The sequence below is a fragment of the Galleria mellonella genome, unplaced genomic scaffold, assembly GCF_026898425.1.
Source record: "Galleria mellonella isolate WM207_F2 unplaced genomic scaffold, CSIRO_AGI_GalMel_v1 utg800, whole genome shotgun sequence".
Classification (NCBI taxonomy): domain Eukaryota; kingdom Metazoa; phylum Arthropoda; class Insecta; order Lepidoptera; family Pyralidae; genus Galleria; species Galleria mellonella.
Genome location: NW_026442158.1, coordinates 762,076 through 782,992, shown reverse-complemented (window position 1 = coordinate 782,992; position 20,917 = coordinate 762,076). Strand labels below are relative to the sequence as shown.

The window sequence follows — 20,917 nt, the reverse complement described above, 5'->3', positions numbered from 1 at the left end:
ATATGTAATAAACTTATGTGTTTTATTTCTCGTGTATAACTAAACATACCTTTATTTACAATCGAGTACAACAATCATTGATTGTTATATCGGAAATGTTTCGTAGGAAATCGACAGTGAGACATTTCCTTATTCTGTAAATAGGACACTGAAATAACTTTGCGTAGGATCCCGCCTACGCATTAAAGCTTTCGTAATGTCAGTTAATCTCTGATTGAATGATATTTCATCAGTAAACTTGGGATGAAACAAGCTATACTGAGCCACAACAAAATAAGGCGTCGATTACTTCTAAATTGACGTTGTTTTTATTTATCAAATACTAGTCTTTACCCGCGACTTCGTCTGATATAAACTCATTGACCGGAATAAAATTTAGCGTATATCCCTCTGCATTCTAAATAGTAGGTACGTATATAGTTAATTTCTTAATAATCGACTGACCTACTAATCTTTTTTTATTTAGAAACTGAGAGATGAAGGACAAACTCATTTTTATAATTATATAATAATATCAGTTAGGATATACATTTTATGAAATTTAAAGAATTTTGGAATTAATAATGTTCTAGCTTGTTTTTTACTTTTACCTTATTTCTCGTTTTATTAATTTTATTGTTTTTTTTTTTTTTTTTTTATTTACAGAAAAAAACAAATAATCGTATTGTGTTCCACGTGCATCGTGTGGTCCTAGTATAGAATAGACCTTTCTCGTGGGTGTCGTAAAAGGCGAGTAAGGAAACTTACTAGGGAGGGGCAACAGCGTCCCTCTTAAAACATTACCAAAAGCCTAACTGTGGTTGCCAACCAGCCAACCCGCCTGTCAAGCATGACAGCTACTGGCAAAACCCTCGTAATATATGGTAGACCTCGTACAATATGGTAGACCACAAAATTCTCCTTGCCATTTTGCAAAGTAATGGGTTCTCATCTTCTGCATTAAACTGGTTCTCCTCCTATCTGAGTGGTCGACAACAGGCAGTTCGCATTGACCATAAACTCTCAGACTGGCAGGAATTGATTGCCGGAGTGCCTCAGGGTGGGATCCTTTCTCCTTTATTGTTCTCTATTTTTATTAATCTTCTTTCTCTTGTCCTTGGCTGTCATTACCACTTTTACGCAGACGATCTTCAGATATACACTCAGAGCACTGTAGATGATATCAATCAATCTGTAGCGAATATTAATAACGATCTGAACAGCATTCTGGCATGGTCGTCTAACTATGGATTAGCTGTTAACCCCTCTAAGTGTCAAGCTATTGTAATTGGCAGTTCTAGACAATTAGCTAAACTTAATGTTAACTCAATGGCACCAATTACATTTAACAATTTAGTTATAAAATTAAAAACTTGTGTTAAAGATCTTGGCCTTTACATAGACTCATCACTCAGTTGGTCACATCAAGTTGCGGAGGTAAGTCGCTCAGTTGTTGCTACGCTACGCTCCTTATATCGCTTTAAAAACTTTTTGCCTATCGCTACAAAAATTAATCTTGTTCACGCACTTATTATTCCGATTATTGATTATGCTGATGTGTGTTATCCAGATCTTAATGAAGATCTTCTCGATAAGCTGGACCGTCTCCTCAACCAAGCTATACGCTTTATCTTCAACCTCCGCAAATTCGATCACATTTCTTTATATCGGTCTCAGCTCAAGTGGCTTTCCATTCGTCAACGCAGAAACGTTAGAACTCTTTGTACCCTCTACACTCTTCTTCGAAACCCCCAGTCTCCTAACTACTTAAGGAGTAAATTCCATTATCTTTTTGAAACTCACGAACGTAACCTTCGTTCCAATAATACTCTCCAATTATCCTTCCCCTCTCACCGTACTGGTTACGCTTCAAACTCTTTTCTCCTACATTCTTCACGACTCTGGAACGCGCTTCCTGATGCCATTAAGAGACTACCGACTAAACCGTCTTTCAAAAAAAGCGTTAACGCACACTTTTTATTTTTATCCGAGCAGTAAGTACTTTATATTATTCTCAATTCCGTGTATAATATAGTATATGTCATATATGTGTAAGTATATTTGTTATTTATATATATTTATTCGTTTATATTTGTAATTTTAGTACGTATGTATATCAATAATTAGTAGTACCGCATTCGAGTATTCTGACACTTCCCTATGGTTGACTGGGAGAGAATGCTTTTAGCATTAAGTCCGCCATGTACACATATTTGTACTAATGAATAAATGAATAAATAAATAAATAAATAAAACCCTCTTATGGGGGAGACTTATGAATGAATACATATCAATTTAAATACAAGTTGAAATTATATTTATAAATTTGTTGTTAAAATACAATTAATATATTAAGTAGGAAAGAAAGAATAGAAAATAATTTATTTATTGACATACATAGACATCCCCTTATGGGGAAGGCTTATGTCCAGCAGTGGGCAGTTAATGGCTGAAATAATAATAATTGACATTACAAAAACTAACAAGAAAAAATTAGATACCTATATAGCCTTTGTTTTGAATAATACATATTCATATATTAGAAAACGCATCGAAAATACCTATAACCATATCAGGAACTGTTTACTTCCCGAAGAACATGCTCGTTGCCGAAGTATAGAGCAATGAAGTTATTACTATAGTAATTCAGAGCAATAAACAGCGATTGTAGGCGTTGAAAATAAGAACCATACATGTTAAGGTTTCAATTGTATGGTTAATAGATATAATATCGAGACATTCAGTACAGTCTCAAATTGGTATAACAGCTGCCTACGCTTACAAGGACAGAGTAATTTCATTTTAAATAAATATGGCATAATAGTTCAATAGTAAATTTATTTAGATCGCAAATACTCTTAAATCGGTCATCTATCGTATTATAAGATACGTATCTACAAAACATACATATGGGAATGTCTATTAATGGCCTGAGATACTTTTTAAAATTAGAATTTCTCTTCTCCTTTTTAAAGATTTGAAGAGATGTGATAGAATCGCCTTTCTTCTTTCTTTATGTGAGACTAGCAGCCCGTTCCGGCTTCGCACGGATGGACATTTTTACATTTTAAAAAGTGGCCATTAAGGAAGCTTAAAAATAGAGTAACTCCTCCCGTTTTCCCAACATTTCCCTTTACTGCTCTGCTCCTATTGATCGTAGCGTGATGAAAAGTATACTATAACCTGCCTAGGAGAATGAAGAATAATTGTACCAAGTTTCGTAAAATCCGTCGAGTAGTTTTTGTTTCTATAACGAACATACAGACAGACAGACAGACAAAAATTTTACTGATTGCATTTTTAGCATCAGTATCGATCACTAGTCACCCCCTGATAGTTATTTTGGAAATATATTTCATGTACAGAATTGACCTCTCTACAGATTTATTATAATTATAGATTTTAAAGAATTAAATTTATTTCATTGAATATTCTAAGATTTAATAGTACTGAGGTAAATGCAATAAATATTTTATGATGATTAGAATTACTGATGCTTTATTTTCAATGAATGAAATTAGGCGAGATTTTGTTAAACGTATCCAAACTAATACAGCATACCTTTCTCGTTATAACTTATACCAACACTTTCTTTTACTAACACAATGTTAAATAATGTTAGGAGTAATTTTAGAGGATGACAACCATAAAATTCCCATAATCAAAAAAGAGGTCACACAGAGAATTGTGACTGCAATAAAACACAGAAAATTGTACAAGCGATGCATTCAAACCATCAAATTGGTGATTCAATCCAATCGTTATACATTTTCGACAACCACTACTTGACTACTAATGGTTTGGGAGTGGAAAGTCCTAATTTTGACAAATAAATTTTATTTAATACTTATCTTGATACGTTATACCTTTAAATAACTTTATCACTAGGTCTGTAAACATCTTTACTGTGAATAGTAGCAATATTAGAAAGTAGTAGAATCTATTAAAATCTTCTAAACCAATGAATAACAATATTAGGTTATAATAGACATGATCATATCAGCGGCCTCTCCTATGTAGGGGATTTTACCAGTAGTTGCCACGCTTGGCGAGCGGGTTGGTAACCACAGTTAGAATTTGTTAATGTAGAAGAACGCTGTTGCCCATGCCTCGAAATAAATTCGTTTTTGTTTCTTAGTTGCCTCTTACGACACCCACACATAAATAAACAAAAACGCAAACATAAATTATATTTATATTTTAATAAATATTATTCCTTTAAAATTGTGACATTTCACTCGAGTTGGCTTGACTTGGCTTTAGCACCCCTCCTGGCTTAGTGTGTGACAATGGTTATAGCTGGAGGATAGATTAGCTTAGCAAGCTTGGCTGATTTGCTGGCGACATCTTGTGGCATGATGTGGCGTTACAATTGACATTATAATAATTCTTCAATTGATAATCTAATTCTTCAAATGATACTCCAGTTATGAAAATGTATCATCCCGTTTAGCCTCCAAAAATTACAAAGTCTCTTAATAACGTATTGTCTAACTACCAAGAATATTATAACATTAGAACAATTTTTAGTTACATAAAATAAAGTATAAACTTGATCGTACTCTAATATATTTATAAATAAAATGCCCTTTTGTGTAAATTCCTCGTAAGTTTTGCATAAACATACACTATCAAGGTTTGCATTCGAACATTGAATCACAAATTGGTGTTACGTGGTTTCCATATTACATTCTACCTTGAGGTATACATGTCCTCACAATGCACTTGATGTAGGGAAATTTATAGTGGTTTAATATTATACAGATCTATTTTGTAGTTGACAGTATAGGTACTGAATAACGTAATTACATTTAAACGTCTTCTAAGGGAAGCAGTTTCTTGTGTGTTATATATATTTTAACGATAACATCTCCAATTTTAAATAATTTCAGTAATGCTGCTTGCTTTCAATTTGTACTAATGATAACTGAAGATGTTGCGCCATTTTTTACCATAAAGTCTCACAACAATAATGGCGATAATACTACAAAAAAAAAAAATACGAGGACATCCATATATAAAAATATAGGCCAATTAAAAACTTATAAATAGTAATTTAATTAATTACTTATCAACATTTATTGTGACCATATCAACATCAGACATCTTTTTTTCAATAATAATAATAATAATATTTATTTATTCTGATTCGATACTTATAGCACGATTCAAGTGTACACACAGATCTTACACAATCTGATGGCTTAACAACTAGAACATATTAAAACTTAAGATCAGACCACAAACTAAAAATAAAAAAAGTACAGTAGTTATTCTGTGAAACAAAAAACTGACAATAGCCACCTAGCAAAGTTAGTTTTTTACATCAAAATAGACAGTACAAAATGAAATGTACATGCTTTGTATCACCAACGCCAAGTAATGTGATGGTAGTTTAGGTTAGGTTTAGGAAAATAATTATATTAACTTGGTAATAAAAGTTTTATCATATTATATTAATAAATCTACATTGCTACAAGTAAAACAGCTTTACATATATAGAATGTGTTATAAAATGTGCTTTAAACGTTTACGCAATTCAAGATGATACAATAAAATAAATAAAAGCTATCCAAATCTACAAACATCAATCCGTGCATCCTTTCGTGTTATGTAAGTTTATTCGTGTTATTAAATCTGATGCAACCATCTTTAATCACAGTGAGAATAGCGTAACATTTCAAGTGGTCTTAAAAATAGGTTACCTTCATAATGATTGCTGATTAGCAGGCAATAAACTTTTTTTCATTAAGTTCGGATCCGAAACGACATTCTTTGAACTTGTCTCTAAAATTCAAATGTGTATGTATATATAATATGTATTCGATAATTGAACAGGCGGAATAACGTAATGATTCGAGTGGTCTTAAAATAGGCTACATTTAAAATGATTGCTGATTAGTAGCTTTTTTATTAGAATGAAATATTCGTGGAAAAAAAGTTTCTGGAGTATCCCTCTTTTGAAAGAAAAAAAAAAGAGACTTGACTCTATATTGGCAAATTTAGTATAGGACAACCCTCTATTACATGAAGTGACGACTTCAAATGTACGGCCTTTTTTATGGCAGTCTATGAGAATTTGTTGTTCAGCAGTAGACTGATAACGACTGATATTAGGATAATGATGATGATGAAGCTTTTTTCATTAATGTCAATTCTGAAGCGACACTTTGAATTTATCTCTAAAACCGAAATGTATTCAATAATCATAAATAACAGTTCTATAAGCGACGGTTACCAATTTCATCAGGACGTTACCTTATGTTTGACCTCTATTCAATGCAATATGATTTCATTCCAATTCAATTACGTTAAACTTTAGCCAATAAAAATCGATTGTGCTACTTCACATCAAAATTATAACAATATAACCTATAAGATTATACTTACTTCCTTTTCTATCAATACCTCCTAATTACTTCACAAAAGCAATGACTTTGACCCAATAATAATATAATAGAACAAAATCAATGCTCTGATCCAATAGTTTTTCGGAGCGCTCTCTAGGTCTATTGAAAAATCACTTCTGGTATAATTTATCATTCAAATGTAAAAATCAATTTAAACGCGCACATTAACAATGATGTGAATGACATTAAATACATCTCGCATGACAGACCAATGTCGTGGAAACGGAACACGTCAGCTGATTTCTCGTAAACAATGAGTTCATAGGTGAGGATTGTTCTTTAAGAGGTAGATTAGATGTTGTTTTACCTTTCATTGAAGTGTCTTAGATTAAAAATATATATATCAGTAACGCAAAAGAGATAAAAATATAACAACATGTATATAAAAGTGAGATAGACATACAGAGAAGTAGTTGTACACAATATAAGCTCGAAAAAGATTTAGCGGGAGTAAGAACAAAATAAATTCTAATTATTTCTACGTTTTGAAGTGTTGTTTTAAGTAAATATAGTTGATTAGACTTAAGTGTACCAGGATATAATGTAAGACAAAAATTTACACATTTTTATATTATAATACGCTTATAGCTACTTCCTTATTACATACTTTTATTATACGAATTGTCATTTTATTTATCAACACTAATGTTTCAGAATTTTCTACGCTCATATGGCTGCCATAGAGTTAGAAACATTCAAAACTGAGGAAAGTCAAGGCAAGAAAGTTACATTTTGAAGGCATTCTTTCATTCACTAAATACAGAGTATAAGTGTCATTTCTACCAATCTATCTATAATATGACAAATGTAAATAGGCCTACCAGAGGTCTACCAAAGGGAAACTTTGTACAAAAGTCGATTGCTTGGGTACCTCTGTCCCATTCGTGTTTCAACCGTGAAGCAGCTGTGTTTGCATGACTATGTTTGTTTGGTTTGGTTACGGTTTGAAGGGTGGGATATGGCGTGAATTTACTGAGTACAGAGGAATAACATCTGAGTTCTCAGGAATGGCAACGCACGGGGGTATCATGAGCGAAACGGTATACTCTGTTATGTCCACGGTACTGTTCACGTCTATAGGCGACGGTTACCACATTCCATCAGGTGGACCGTCAGCTTGTTTGCCATTCTAAGTTGTAAAAAATAACATTCTGCACCTTAAACGAAAATACATGAAAACAAAACTATGATAGAAACAAACGTAACAATTGATTAATTATAACATACGATAATTAGCGCCGAATGTGTACCTTGAACTTTGTCAGATCTTGATACGAAATAATAAGCTATAGTTAAATAATGTCCGCTACAATTTCCTTATTGAATGTATCAATATTGTGATTATATATTACAGTCGAGATTACAATGTAAAATATCTTATCATACATGAAAGATTTAATTGAAATAGAATTGATATAAACTGCCTTCACTCATTTCCGTTGCAATTCACTTCATTATAATCCATTAAGCCATTTATAGTAATCCATTATTAATTCATATGTTATATTCGTAAGATAAAGATCAGAGGGCCTACCATGAAATGTTTTCCGAAATTTCGGAGCCAAACGAAACACAAATTTGATTTTAAAATTACATAATACATGCCGTTTGGAAATATCAAAAATGTTAAAATATTGTTCCTTTGGACTTTTATGATAGGATGTATGACGAACGAAATGTTAAACTCCATTTATTGGTCCGATTTTGGTATAAACAAAAACACGAAATAGAGTCCGAAATTTCGGAATTTCAATTCATGGTAGACCCGCAGGTTTTACATTTTATATATACTTACATTTGCACTAACTTCTGCCCGCCACATTTTGAGTCGGATTTTGAATATTTTACCGCATTTAGAATGAAATTTTCAATTTTTCCTTTCTAATTGTTCATCTACTCTGTATACCTACCTGTATGGACCTATAAGTAAAATTTCAAGATTCTAGATTCAGCGGTTTCTACAATTCAAAAAAGAATTTCCCAAATCGGTTTGTGATTTTTTTTTATACAACTTAGAATGGCAAACAAGCTGACGGTCCACCTGATGGAAAAAACATAAACCGTCACCATATAGACATGAGATGAACTACTATGGACATAACAGAGTATACTGTTTCACCCATGATACTCCTTATGTGTTGCCATTCCTGAGGACTCAGTTATGAGGTAGCAACTATAAAAATACAATCGAATTGAGAACCTCCCTCTTTCTGAAGTCGGTTGAAAAAAGAACTTTAATAGAAGTCAATTTATAATCATCAAGAGCACCTTATTTCCAATCTATCACAAACAAATTACGTTTACCACTTAAACAATGTATTGAGGGAACAAAGGCACGATAGATCGTACTGAACGAAACTAATTACTGCCATACAAAAACAAAATTAACTTATTAAATCTATGTGTTTTCTAATTAAGATGTCTCTAATCAGTCCGCCTGTTGAGTGATCGGCTCGATGTCACTGACCCGCCTTCTGGGCGATACCTAATCATGTTGGTCATCATTTTACCGACTTCCCAAAGTAGGGTAATGTTTTTCAATAATATGTGTAAATATAATTTAAATAAATATTTTAAATTCAATATATAAGAGTTAATTAAGTGTATAAGGCACTGCTATATATAAATGTCCCATAATTTTACTATAAATACCTATTAACACCGATAATCGTTCGCAGATTTCAAGTTCGATTTAATTATAGATCAATTGATTATACAATATGACTCGATTTGTCGAAACTCGTGCAAACTCTTATTAAATACTAGCAATTCACACCGGCTTCGCGCGTTTGCACATTACATCACATCACATTAGAAACCTCTAAAATTATCAGTGTTTCTCTAATATATTATGCATGTATTATATATATAAACCTTCCTCTTGAATCACTATCTATTATAAAAAAAACCGCATTAAAATCCTTTGCGTAGTTTTTAAGGTCTAAGCACACATAGAGACAGACAAACGGGAAGCGACTTTGTTTTATACTATGTAGTGAAGTAGATTGATTTAATCAGTGATCAATGGATTATTAAAGAGTACCTAAAGACTTAATTATTTTATTTTTATTCCAACTTAGAATGGCAAATAAGCAGATGGCCTACCTGATGGAAAAAGGTAACCGTCGCCTATAGACATGGACAGCAGAATATACTGTGTCGCCCATGATACCTTTCATGCGTTGCTGTTCCTGAGAACCAAAATTTTTTTCTTATACAACTTAGAATGGCAAACAAGCTGACGGCCCACCTGATGGTAAATGGTAACCGTCGCCTATAGAAATGAACAGTACCATGGACATAACAGAGTATACTGTTTCGCCCATGATACCCCCATGCGTTGCCATTTCTGAGAACTCAAACATTATTCCTCTGTACCTGTAAATTCATTACCATATCCTACCCTTCAAACCAAAATACAGTCATGCAAACACAACTGCTTCACAGCAGGCACATAAATGGGACAAAAGTACCCAAACAGATGAGTATTTTACAAAGTCCTTCAGTTTCCTCCTTCTAGTAATAGATTCAGTTTACTGTTATTAAATTTTAACTAGGCAATACTGAAGAATAATTGATCAATAGAAATAAAAGAATAGACTTAGAAAACACAAATACACAAAATAAAACGTATCGCTACCTACGCCATCTATCTTTACAGCGACATATTACTACTACAATTTCATAAGCAAATGAAGGCAACGAAGTAAAAGTAACAGTAAAGTATGTTGAAGGAATGTTTCCAATCCGCGCCGCTCATTCTACGTGGCGCTCGGTAGCACCGTAATGCTCGTGCAGAAGTTAATGCAACATTTTTAAAAAAATACTAAATGGAGGAATTTCTCAAATCGTTTGTATTTTATTTTCAAATTCAAAAAGAGGAAGTTATTTGAAAACATCATATAATAGAAATCATCTATATTTTATATACGTTTTTTGTAATTAAGGGTAAAATTAGGCACTAAATAAATATTTCTTTCTATCAAAACTGTATGATAAAAGCTGGTCCTTCTATTGAAATTCAGTCTCGAATCATCCAAACTCAAGACAGTTCACCATCAGTATGTATTATTTAAAAGTTAATATAAATTATATATAACACATATTTCCTGTCCCAAATTTTTTTTAAGCAATATCATTTAGTTCACCCAAAACCCACGCAATTTCAAACCAATGTAGCGCTGTTATCGCTTTGAAGAGTACCATTTGACGTTTTTCGTTTGAGATTGCAATTAGACATTTGAATTGTGATTCAAAAGTAAGCCTACAGTTCTTCTGAATGGAGGTATTAGCGGAGTTATGGATCTACGACGTAATCTAGAAGGGAATACAATATAATAACATACAAGTATGTTTTATCTCGATATGCTATCTAGAAGTGGTGTTTTATAGGCTTTCTTTCTTCTGAAATCCACGCATACAAAGTAGCGGGCCAAAAGCTAGTGAATAATAATATTAAAATCCAATAGTCTGATAATATACAATAATGTTGTCTCTGGGGGGAAAGGGATTGTTAGTAATGGAGACTGAGAATCCCATTGCAAGCAATATACCCAACCAGGTCGACCTCCTCGCGATTCTCCCTGGAAACTATCATTAATTCCTGATAAATTCATCATGATGGGCTAACTGGCCTGTTTTCATTCTCATCTATCACCCTTCACTGGTGCTCCGTCAGCGTATCCCGTTAGCGCAGGCGAGGTTACCATACCATTTTCACCCATCCAAAAAAAAATGTTGTCTCTTACCTTCTCTCTCTTTTCTTCCTCTTAGTCGTACTAGTTCCTTTAATGGTTCTATACAAGGTCATCATCTTGCTGCTTCGCACAATCACTTAGATTACACGGCACAAAAATTATTAATTAATAATAAACTATATCAGATTTTAAATAACTCACAGCTATTCACTCAGACTCATTATACTCACTTATATTTATGGACATTACTTATTTATTTAACACAAATCACTAGTCGCTCGCATATTAGTTGAACTGAAACAAAAAAAAAAAACAACATATAAACAAATATAAACAATATATAAAAGAAATAAAATAAATAAAAGAATACCGCATGGTATTAAGTTCGCCTCGTATAAAGTTTTATTGTGCAATAAAGAATAAATAAATATAGTATTTTTTTATTGTTAGGGAGGCAAGCGAACAGTATGGACTCGGCTTAGAATGAGCCACTCTTTTTTTCCCATGCGTGCCGTAAGAGTCGATTAAGAGAATTTAATGATCGAGAAATGGACAGCAGTGTCGCTCTTAAACGTAACGCTCTTAAGGAATGGATTTCGTTAATTAACATACTGTATAAATATACAAATACTTCAAATAAAATACAAAGACAACGTAAATCAAATTTATTTTATTTCATTTTTTTTTTATTTTGAAGTCATAATCCTATATTTTTGCAACGCTGTCTGTTCTTATATTTTTATACAACAAATATAGTTTACAGACGTGGCTGGCTTGATTCTAAATCGATTTTGATATTTCTTTTTAAAATAGCGTTAGTCCATATTCATTTTGTTAAAATTGGTGCAGATTTATGAAAATATTGCGTATCGTACACCTAGAGAGAAAAAAAAAACAAACCAATTTAAGAGTTTCGACTTTTTGAAATTGCTTAAAACGGTAAATTGCAATTCATGTTCTAATAAATCACACTGACTTCCTATAGGAAATATAGATAAATAAAAAATGAATTAATTAAATAAAATATTAAATAAAGAAAACAAACCAATCAGATAGGTTTGTGTATAATTAATAACTCTAAATCAATGATTTAAACAATTCTGCTGATAAATTATAATAAATTATCATAAAAAACCCAATATCCAATCGACATTAGTTATTAATTGATAATACATAATTTATTTTATACAAACAACTTTAATTTCAATAGAAATTTTACATATAATTTACTTATGTATTTTACTGTACTAGGTGTTATCTTGCAGAAGTCTATATCACTGGTTATTTGTTTAAAACTATTTTGTTTAATCCACCATTAGCATGTATGTGATGATGTCGAGGCTGTTTCGACGCTGAAGAAACGGCTGCTCACGTAATCCTGGAATGTGAGGCTGTGGCCCATTAACGTTTAGAAATCCTCGGAACGGTGAGGTCGCTCCGTGAGGCCTGTGAAGAACCCAGGAAGCTTCTGCGCTTCTGGGCGGAGCTAGGTTGGCTGTACTAGCCACGACTCATACGCACAACGGCCCAAATGAGAGGCTAAGCGCGGAAAATAGAGTCTTTTTCATTCAGCATGTACCTATGTGACTGCCAAAGATTGACCACCACTTTTACTATCAGAAGTTCCACAATCAAATTAATCACACTTTCACAAATTCGAGCACACACATACTAATGGTAGTGGAATTAAAAAAAAATTGTAATTAAATAACCAGTTACTTATGTGGCGTCGATATATGTTTTATTTTATGGGTGATAATAGAGTAGTAACTCTGCTTACACTATGATAGATAATAATGAAGTCACAACAGTTGGCCCATTATATGGAGTTGACCAAAAAAAATCACGTTGGTTTGCAGGAAGATCTGGATAAAGGTCGACCTAATAGAGTACAGCTAAAAGCTAAAATATAATTAATTAGGAGGTCAGAGGACTCGTAAAATGAAGTAGAAAACAGTTAATCTATGGTTAATGGAGTATTTCCGAACCGATACGACAACATAACCTTCAAGAAAAGAGTATATTCCTTTTTAAAAGGCCGGCAGCACACCTGCAATGCCGCTGGTATTGTGGGTGATCATGGGCGGCGTTAGTCACTTACCATCAGGTGAGCCGCATGCTCATTTGCCCCCTGTGTTGTAAAAAAAAAAGAATTTACATATTTGCCGCCTGTAGGTTATTTAAATTTTGCCGCCTCTATCGCCCTCTACAATTCAGTAACAGTTGACAATCATATTTATTACACTTTTTGTCAAATAAACCGTAACTTTTGGCTTGAAATTTACCACTCTAGGTGCCAGTCTTCAGCCTATACAGCCTACTAGTGAAACCGCCACTGCCCATGTTAGTAGCTACGAAGTTAGTAAAAGTTGATAATTTTATAAAAAGTAGCCAGTTATTAAACATAATAGCAGTTTACACTTGAGGACATGTTTATCGGTCGTGCATGAAACCAATTTCACATTTCCCCTATCAAGCGTCAATAATTGCTAGAAATCCATATCACAATTAGAATCGACTCTTATGAAACTGCTAAGGCATCGATCAACGTCGAGCAACGTTGAAATTTTAAGGAAACTCGTAAATTTGTTTAATTAGAACGAAATTATGATAGCGTACAAACATAAATTTGAGTTTGGAAAAGATTTGATAAATAGTTTTAATATTTTATCTAGATTTAGAAAAAATCGTAGACAGGCCAAATGTATATAATACTGAATATTATTTTCAATTTCCAAGTGTCACCGTAGCTATTAAATAACTTATTTATATATATCTGTAAGTAACTACCTAATATTTGTACACTTTTTTTCATAAATATATAAAAAATAAAAATATCATTATTAATTCGACTATATTATATTAATTTAGATTTTATTACTTATCTCTAATTATATATCTAGCTTACTTATACATCAAAGTAATTAACATGTATCACCATTTAAGAGTAAACCCACTGGTCCCTAATAAAAAAAAAATAGATTTTCTTAATATATATTCATCAACATCATCATCATCATCATTATTTTAGCCATTAACTGCCCACTATTGAATACAGGCCTCTCAAGAAGTGGCCTATGCCAAAACCATATAGCAACTTAACTTACAGGTTAAAAATTCCATTCCATTCCAAGCCATTCACAATAACACCTGAGTCCTTCGGAATGGCAACGCATGGCAGGTATCATGGGCAAAACAGTATACTCGGTTATGTCCATGGCACTGCTCATGTCTATAGGCGACGGTTACCACTTTCCATCAGGTGGGCCTTTAGCTTGTTTGTCATTCTACGTTGTATAAAAAAAAAACTTTAACAGTGGACTATTACAGATAAATATTATAATAGTATTCTAGTAGTGTTAATATCAGTTTGTGTACCTTATAACCAAATATAATTAACAAATTAAAAGTTCTTTGATCTAAGCAGGTATATTGAATCCGTTATTAAATTTGCAATTATATCGTCGATTAGGGAAGTGAAACGTAGCGACCAGTGCTATTAATTTGCTTAACATTTTACATCACTAGCGGCATTCCCAATTTAAATTTTTACATGCAATAATAAGAGATTACGAAATTGTGCAAAAATGAACTTTATTATTTATACATTTAGGAAATCGGAATTAGTCAAATTATAATTTACGATGCACAAAAGGTCAATCACAAATTTCTGTTAAAAATATTCTATTTTTAAAAAGAAAGTGTTCTATGCTAATAAAATCATTACCATAATTTTATAATGTGTTATTATAGCTCATTAAATTTTTTACGATCGCCTGATTAGGTACTATACAAAGATATAGAAAGATATAGAGGGTTGTACTATAGAAAAGTATTATTATTTTATCTATGGTTGTATCATTGTAATTACTTTATATTCGTAATATCTGGATACAACGTCTCTACAAACGTTGACCAAAAAGCTAATTTTTTTTCAATTCATTAACAAATATTTTCTAAACTGTCCAGACATTACATGCATAATTAGTATCGGGCATTTTGAAATTATTCGAACATTAGATGGTTAATCATTGGCGTATTTAAATGCGAAATTTTAAATTTGCGAGATTGTTTGTCATTCTAAGTTGTGTTAAAAAAAATTCTTTACATAAATACATTGTATGATAAAACACCCAAATTGATACAAACAGTCACACTCATGAAATAAACGTTTATGTTGTGCAGGAATCGAACCCACGACCATCGGAAAATAAGGTGATATGCTAAAGCATTATACCACCAAACTCGTCCAATATAAAGTCATCGAAAATAATGTGACTATAATATTATATATATTATTTTATTATTATTATTATATAATCCGTTACCTGCCCTCTGCTGAACATAGGACTACCTCATAAGGAAGGTTTAGCCAATAGTTGTCACGCTTGGCAGGCGGGTTGGCAACAACAGTTAGACTATGGTAATGTTTAAAAAGGAACGCTGGTGCCCATCCCTCGATCATTAAGTTCCCTTAACCGCCTCTAACGACAACCTTGGGAAAGAAAACAGTGGCTCATTATATACCGTAACCACACAACAAAGTAGTATGTATAGATTAAAAAGTAAAGTTAGCCATTTTAGCTACAAAAACTATAAAACCGGTTACTGATCGACCCACTGGCCGAATACCAATACTGTACCTCATTTGATTAATAAGGTGCAAGGGAAAGTAGCATTTACTGTTTTAAAGTCATTATTAAGATCAATGTGCTTTTATGGGAGTTGATGATTAAATTAATAACCCTGTTCTTAGTTTATTTTATATGTTTTACATTATATATTACGTACTCGTACGTCTTACATCATTTTTTTTATACAACTTAGAATGGCAATCAAGGTGACGGCTTACCTGATGGAAAATGGTAACCGTCGCCTATAGACATGAGCAGTACCATGGACATAACAGTGTATACTGTTTCACCCATGATATCCCCCATGCGTTGCCATTCCTGAGGACTGAGGTGTTATTCCTCTCTACCCTGTAAATTCATTGCCATATCCTCTTCAAACCGAAACACAGCCATGCAAACACAACTGCTTCACGGTTGAAACACAAATGGTACAGGGGTGCTCAAGCAAACGACTTTTGCACAAAGTCTCCTTCTGGTTCATCATCATATTATGGGGGAAGGGATTGTTACTAATATAAATTACTATTATTTTATCAACTAAGTGTGCTTTACAGTTTCCCAATACGCTGACCCAAAAAAGCATCGGTACAGTAACACATGTATAATTAAATGGAATTATAGTAATTAGATTTATTATTACAACATAATAATAGAGGGGGGAGAAGGATTGTTAGTAATAGGGTACGCTAATCCCCATTGCTAGCAATATAAATAAAATAACCTAATTTAGTTTTTTAAAGGGCGAAAATGGAATGGTAAACCCCGCCTCCGCTATCGGTATACATCGGCGGGGCACCAATGGAAAATGACAGGTGAGAACGAAGAATTAACCATGATGGTTTCCAAGGGGAACCGCGTGGAGGTCAAGCTGAGTATATTGTTAGCAATGGGGCTATTAGACATCATTACTAACAATCCCTTTCTTCCCACTATGTACTAAGTTAGGTTAATTTTGTTAGGTATGTTTCATACAAAGTATTCTTTTTTTATACCACTAAATTGGCAAACAAGCATACGGTCCACCTGTATTGACGTTTATGTACTGACGCACGCAGGCGAAACTGTGGGATACAGCCAGTGTGTAAATAAATTACCTACGTGAACAGTACTGATATACAGTTCCAAGCGTACTATACTGTTTACTATCTGTCAAGTTATACCGCAGACAGACGTTTTCACTAATAGAATATTCATAATCTACGTAGCCAAAGAACAACAATTAACTTGCTGATTTGAATAAATACCGGCGCTACGCATGTGCCTTTTAATAAAACTTACTGAGCATCTTATGGATGGAGGAAATGAAAAAGTGAAAACACTTTGTCGAAGCGTAGTTTTTGCGCGTTCCAAAAAAGAGGAATTTCTCATTTCTTTTGAATTTGTGTATGTGTGCATATATGCGTTTGTATTAGTGTGTATATGTATATGTGTGTGTGTTTGTGTGTATATGTGTGTAATTATGTGTGTGTGTGAGAGAGAGAGAGAAAGAGAGAGGCAACATCTTCTTCTTAATTAATTTTGACAAATATTTTTGCAATAATTAGTATTTTATTCTAATCTATATATTATAATAATTAATCTCGCGACTCTGAAGACCCTGTAATTTTTTTTAAACTGTTTGATACGTAAGAAAATCTACTTGTAAAATCTCTATTATGCATTCAAAATGAAAACATTTTAAACATAATCTCTCATCGTTGATAAGAGAGAATGTAGAGTATTGTCATTTTTTTATGGTGCAAAATCTATTCGCATCATACTAAAACAAAAAACTGAAGTAGGTCAATGCGCATAGGATTTCTTCTTTGAGAGTTTCGTCAAGTTACCTTAGTCCCATTACTTCCTACTTTCTTCTGTAATATTACAAACGTGACTATTTTTAAAGATATATCAATCTCTTGACGTCAGAATCTTTGTTACTCAATCACGTTCACAAACAAGTTCAACTGGCTAAACAAATATTAATGAAATTCGATACACAGATGGATCATATACTAAATTAATTTTACACCATGCTATTGTCCTAATTTATACAGACAAAACCTCCGAATGCTGCTAGTAAAAATATAAACAGAATCGCTACTATACGCTTACCTAATATTAAGATTTATTCCAAGTACATAAAATTAAACTGTTTCACTAAATAAATAATCATCAAAATCACACAATTACAAAAAACACAACGAATTAAAAATCTGTCCCTTTTTTAACGTCGGTAAAAAATAAATTAGCATTATAACACTCAATGCATGTTACAATGCGTATTGATTTGTGGAAAACAATAATGCAATTATCCGTTGATTTAATGATGAACTGTGTAATGATGTAATCAGTTTATCGACAGACAATCAATGCACATTTTAAATTAATTTATTTTGACTCATTATTCAAACTCTTACTTAAAAAACTGTAGTGTAGAAAACAGGCCAGTTAGCCCATCATGATAAATTCATCAGGAATTAACCATGATAGTTTCCAGGGGGAACGGCGAGATGGTCGATCTGGTCGGGTATATTGCTAGCAATGGGATTCTCAGTCTCCATTACTAACAATCCCTCTCCCCCCAGTATTATGTATCGGACAATCGATATTTAACATATCTTTTACTGAGTCAAAATATATGCAGATATTGTATGTATCTTATTTTCGCATACGGGTTCAGCTAAGCCGTTGCACGTCGATCCATCGGGACCTTTTCTACTTTTCCTGCCTTATACCATCATTTCAAATATCCTATATATTACCTTAATAATATCCCGTGGTTTAAGATATCTGTCTTAGATATCCCCTGGCTCTGGATAAGCCGTTCCCAGTAGACTCATACGCATACTTGACAACTATTATTAGATATTGTAACTACAATATATAGATATCACGATTCTCTAATGAGTGGGGCTACTATTCCATTCCCACCCCTAAAAATATCTACTTAGTAAATGAATATATTTACTTCGACATTTTCTTACAAGAATATACTGACACTTGCATTATTTATGTTCACACATGATAAAAACATAGCAAACTAATGGATAGTTGATATCTGCAATTTGGTTGCGAAATTTAGTGGTCAGCGTCAAAGATTTAACCTCAGACTGTTAGTAAGTTGTGAAACCAACCGGTACCTATGACGCACTTTATTAGTGCCTAGCCTTCGATGTACGAATGGGCATGCCAATAAACATAATTGTCAATACACGATAGACTTAAAACATCAATATATACAGCAAAAATATTGTATCTAATAAAAAACATTGATATATACAAAAAAAGACAGGCAACGCACAAGCAACTCCTCTTGTGTTGCAGGTGTTCATGGATGACGGTAGCCACTTCCCATCAAATCAGACTGTTTACTCGTTTCACTCTCTAACAATAAAAAAATAATATATAAATAATAATAATAATATATATATATATATATATATATATATATATATATATATATATCATTGTCATCCATTTTATTTATTTATTCATTAAAAAATAATTACAACTTTATAACAGCAAAAGCCAAATCAATGTTATAAATCTAGTGTGCTAACATACAAAATTATAATAAATTTAAAAATATATCTCCTTAACAAAAGTTTGTACCCATAGTATATGTCCTACTTAGTTTGAGAGTAGATGGGACTGCGTAATATATTAAGCAGTACTCACTATTATAAAATTGTAGGATTACAGAAAAATATATCAATACTAAAATCATTAAAGCAAAATCTAAAGAAGCAACAGTCAATAAGTCATTGCTAAATACAGATCGCATGTATCGAGTATGTACCATCGATCGAGGTAAAAACATTTCGAAATCGTCCAACTAATTGTCCGAACAGTTTTAGGATTCCTAAAACTAGTCTTGACCGAGCATACCCAACAAATTCTAGATTACACTGTACACTGCGTAAGTTTATTTATCTATTTTAGCTATCTATTTATCTATTTAGTATGTCTATTTTAGCTGCATATATTTTTTTGTTACTAAGTTGTACGCGATTAGCGCAACGCTGACTTTTGTAACTATTGTAATATTTTTTTATGCAACTTAGAGTGGTAAACAAGCTGATGGTCCACCTGATGGAAAGTGCTAACCGTTTCTTATAGACATGTACAGAACTGTAAATATAACAGAGTGCTATATGCTGTGTCGCCCATGATATCCTCCATGTGTTACCAGTATAATTTATATATATACTTTAACCTTACCCATCTATTTCTGCTGTATGAAGTTACATTATTACAGTAAAGTATAAATATAAGTGATATTGCTACTCTATACCTACAGTAAAAGGAAGGAAGGAATTGCTGGTTTTTTTTTACAACACAGGGGGCAAACGAGCATGCGGCACACCTGATATGATAACACATGATGAATATGCTCTTTTCTTGAAGATTATGTTAGGTAATGGGGATTAGCAATCCTATTACTAGCAATATACCTTATCAGGTCGACCTCCTCGCGGTTCCACCTAGAAATCATCTTGATTGATTCATTGATGAATTTGTCACGATGGGCTGACTGACCTGCTCCATCTTCACTTATCATCCGTCACTGGTGCCCCGCCAGAGTATACCAATAGCGCAGGCGGGGATACCATTCCATTATCATCCATTAAAAAAAAATCAGTAAAAGTGGCAGGAACGGTTACTAATGGAGACTAGCGACTCGCTTACTAGTAATATACCCAGGTCAGGTCGATGTTCGTGCTGTCCCGTCTGGGAACCATTTTTAACAATTTCTAGTAATTACTAGTCTTTGTCACGATGAGCTAACAATCACCAATCAATTTAGTTACCCCATTAGTAAACACCAATAGCTGAGATGTTTGTACAATGCATATTCCACTTTCATCCCGTACAAAAGGGAGTGACTGTCCTTTTTTTAAGATTTTATCACTCTATAACTGTGACCCAAATTTTACGTTACAAAAAAAATAATTCTTTATTACAAATATGTACATACTCTTTAAAAAAAATGACACTACAGAATGACAAAATGAAATTTAGTAAAATACATATTCACAAAATAACAGAGAGAACTAATACTCCTTTTCAATATAATTTATTTATATTGCCTGGGAGAAATGAATATATAAATCCAATTTCAAATTAAATAGAGTGAAAAATTAATATATTTAAAAAAAACTCTGCGTGACGCTAATTCATAATAAAATGTTGTAAGACAAATAAAAACTTGTAG

The 20,917-nt window shown here is 32.8% G+C and overlaps 1 protein-coding gene across 2 annotated transcripts in view; it reads right to left on the bottom strand.

Annotated features, from left to right (window-relative positions):
• The window catches only part of LOC113518505 (uncharacterized), a 264,190-nt gene that overhangs the window by 219,822 nt on the left and 23,451 nt on the right, over window positions 1-20,917 (bottom strand). For both annotated transcript variants that reach the window (XR_008253664.1, XM_052901800.1), the window contains exon 2: window positions 11,138-11,380. Coding sequence is in view for 1 of the 2 variants with exons in the window: in XM_052901800.1 (XP_052757760.1) it covers window positions 11,138-11,202 (65 nt within the window). In the remaining variant the exon portion in view is untranslated. The remainder of the gene's footprint in view (window positions 1-11,137; window positions 11,381-20,917) is intronic.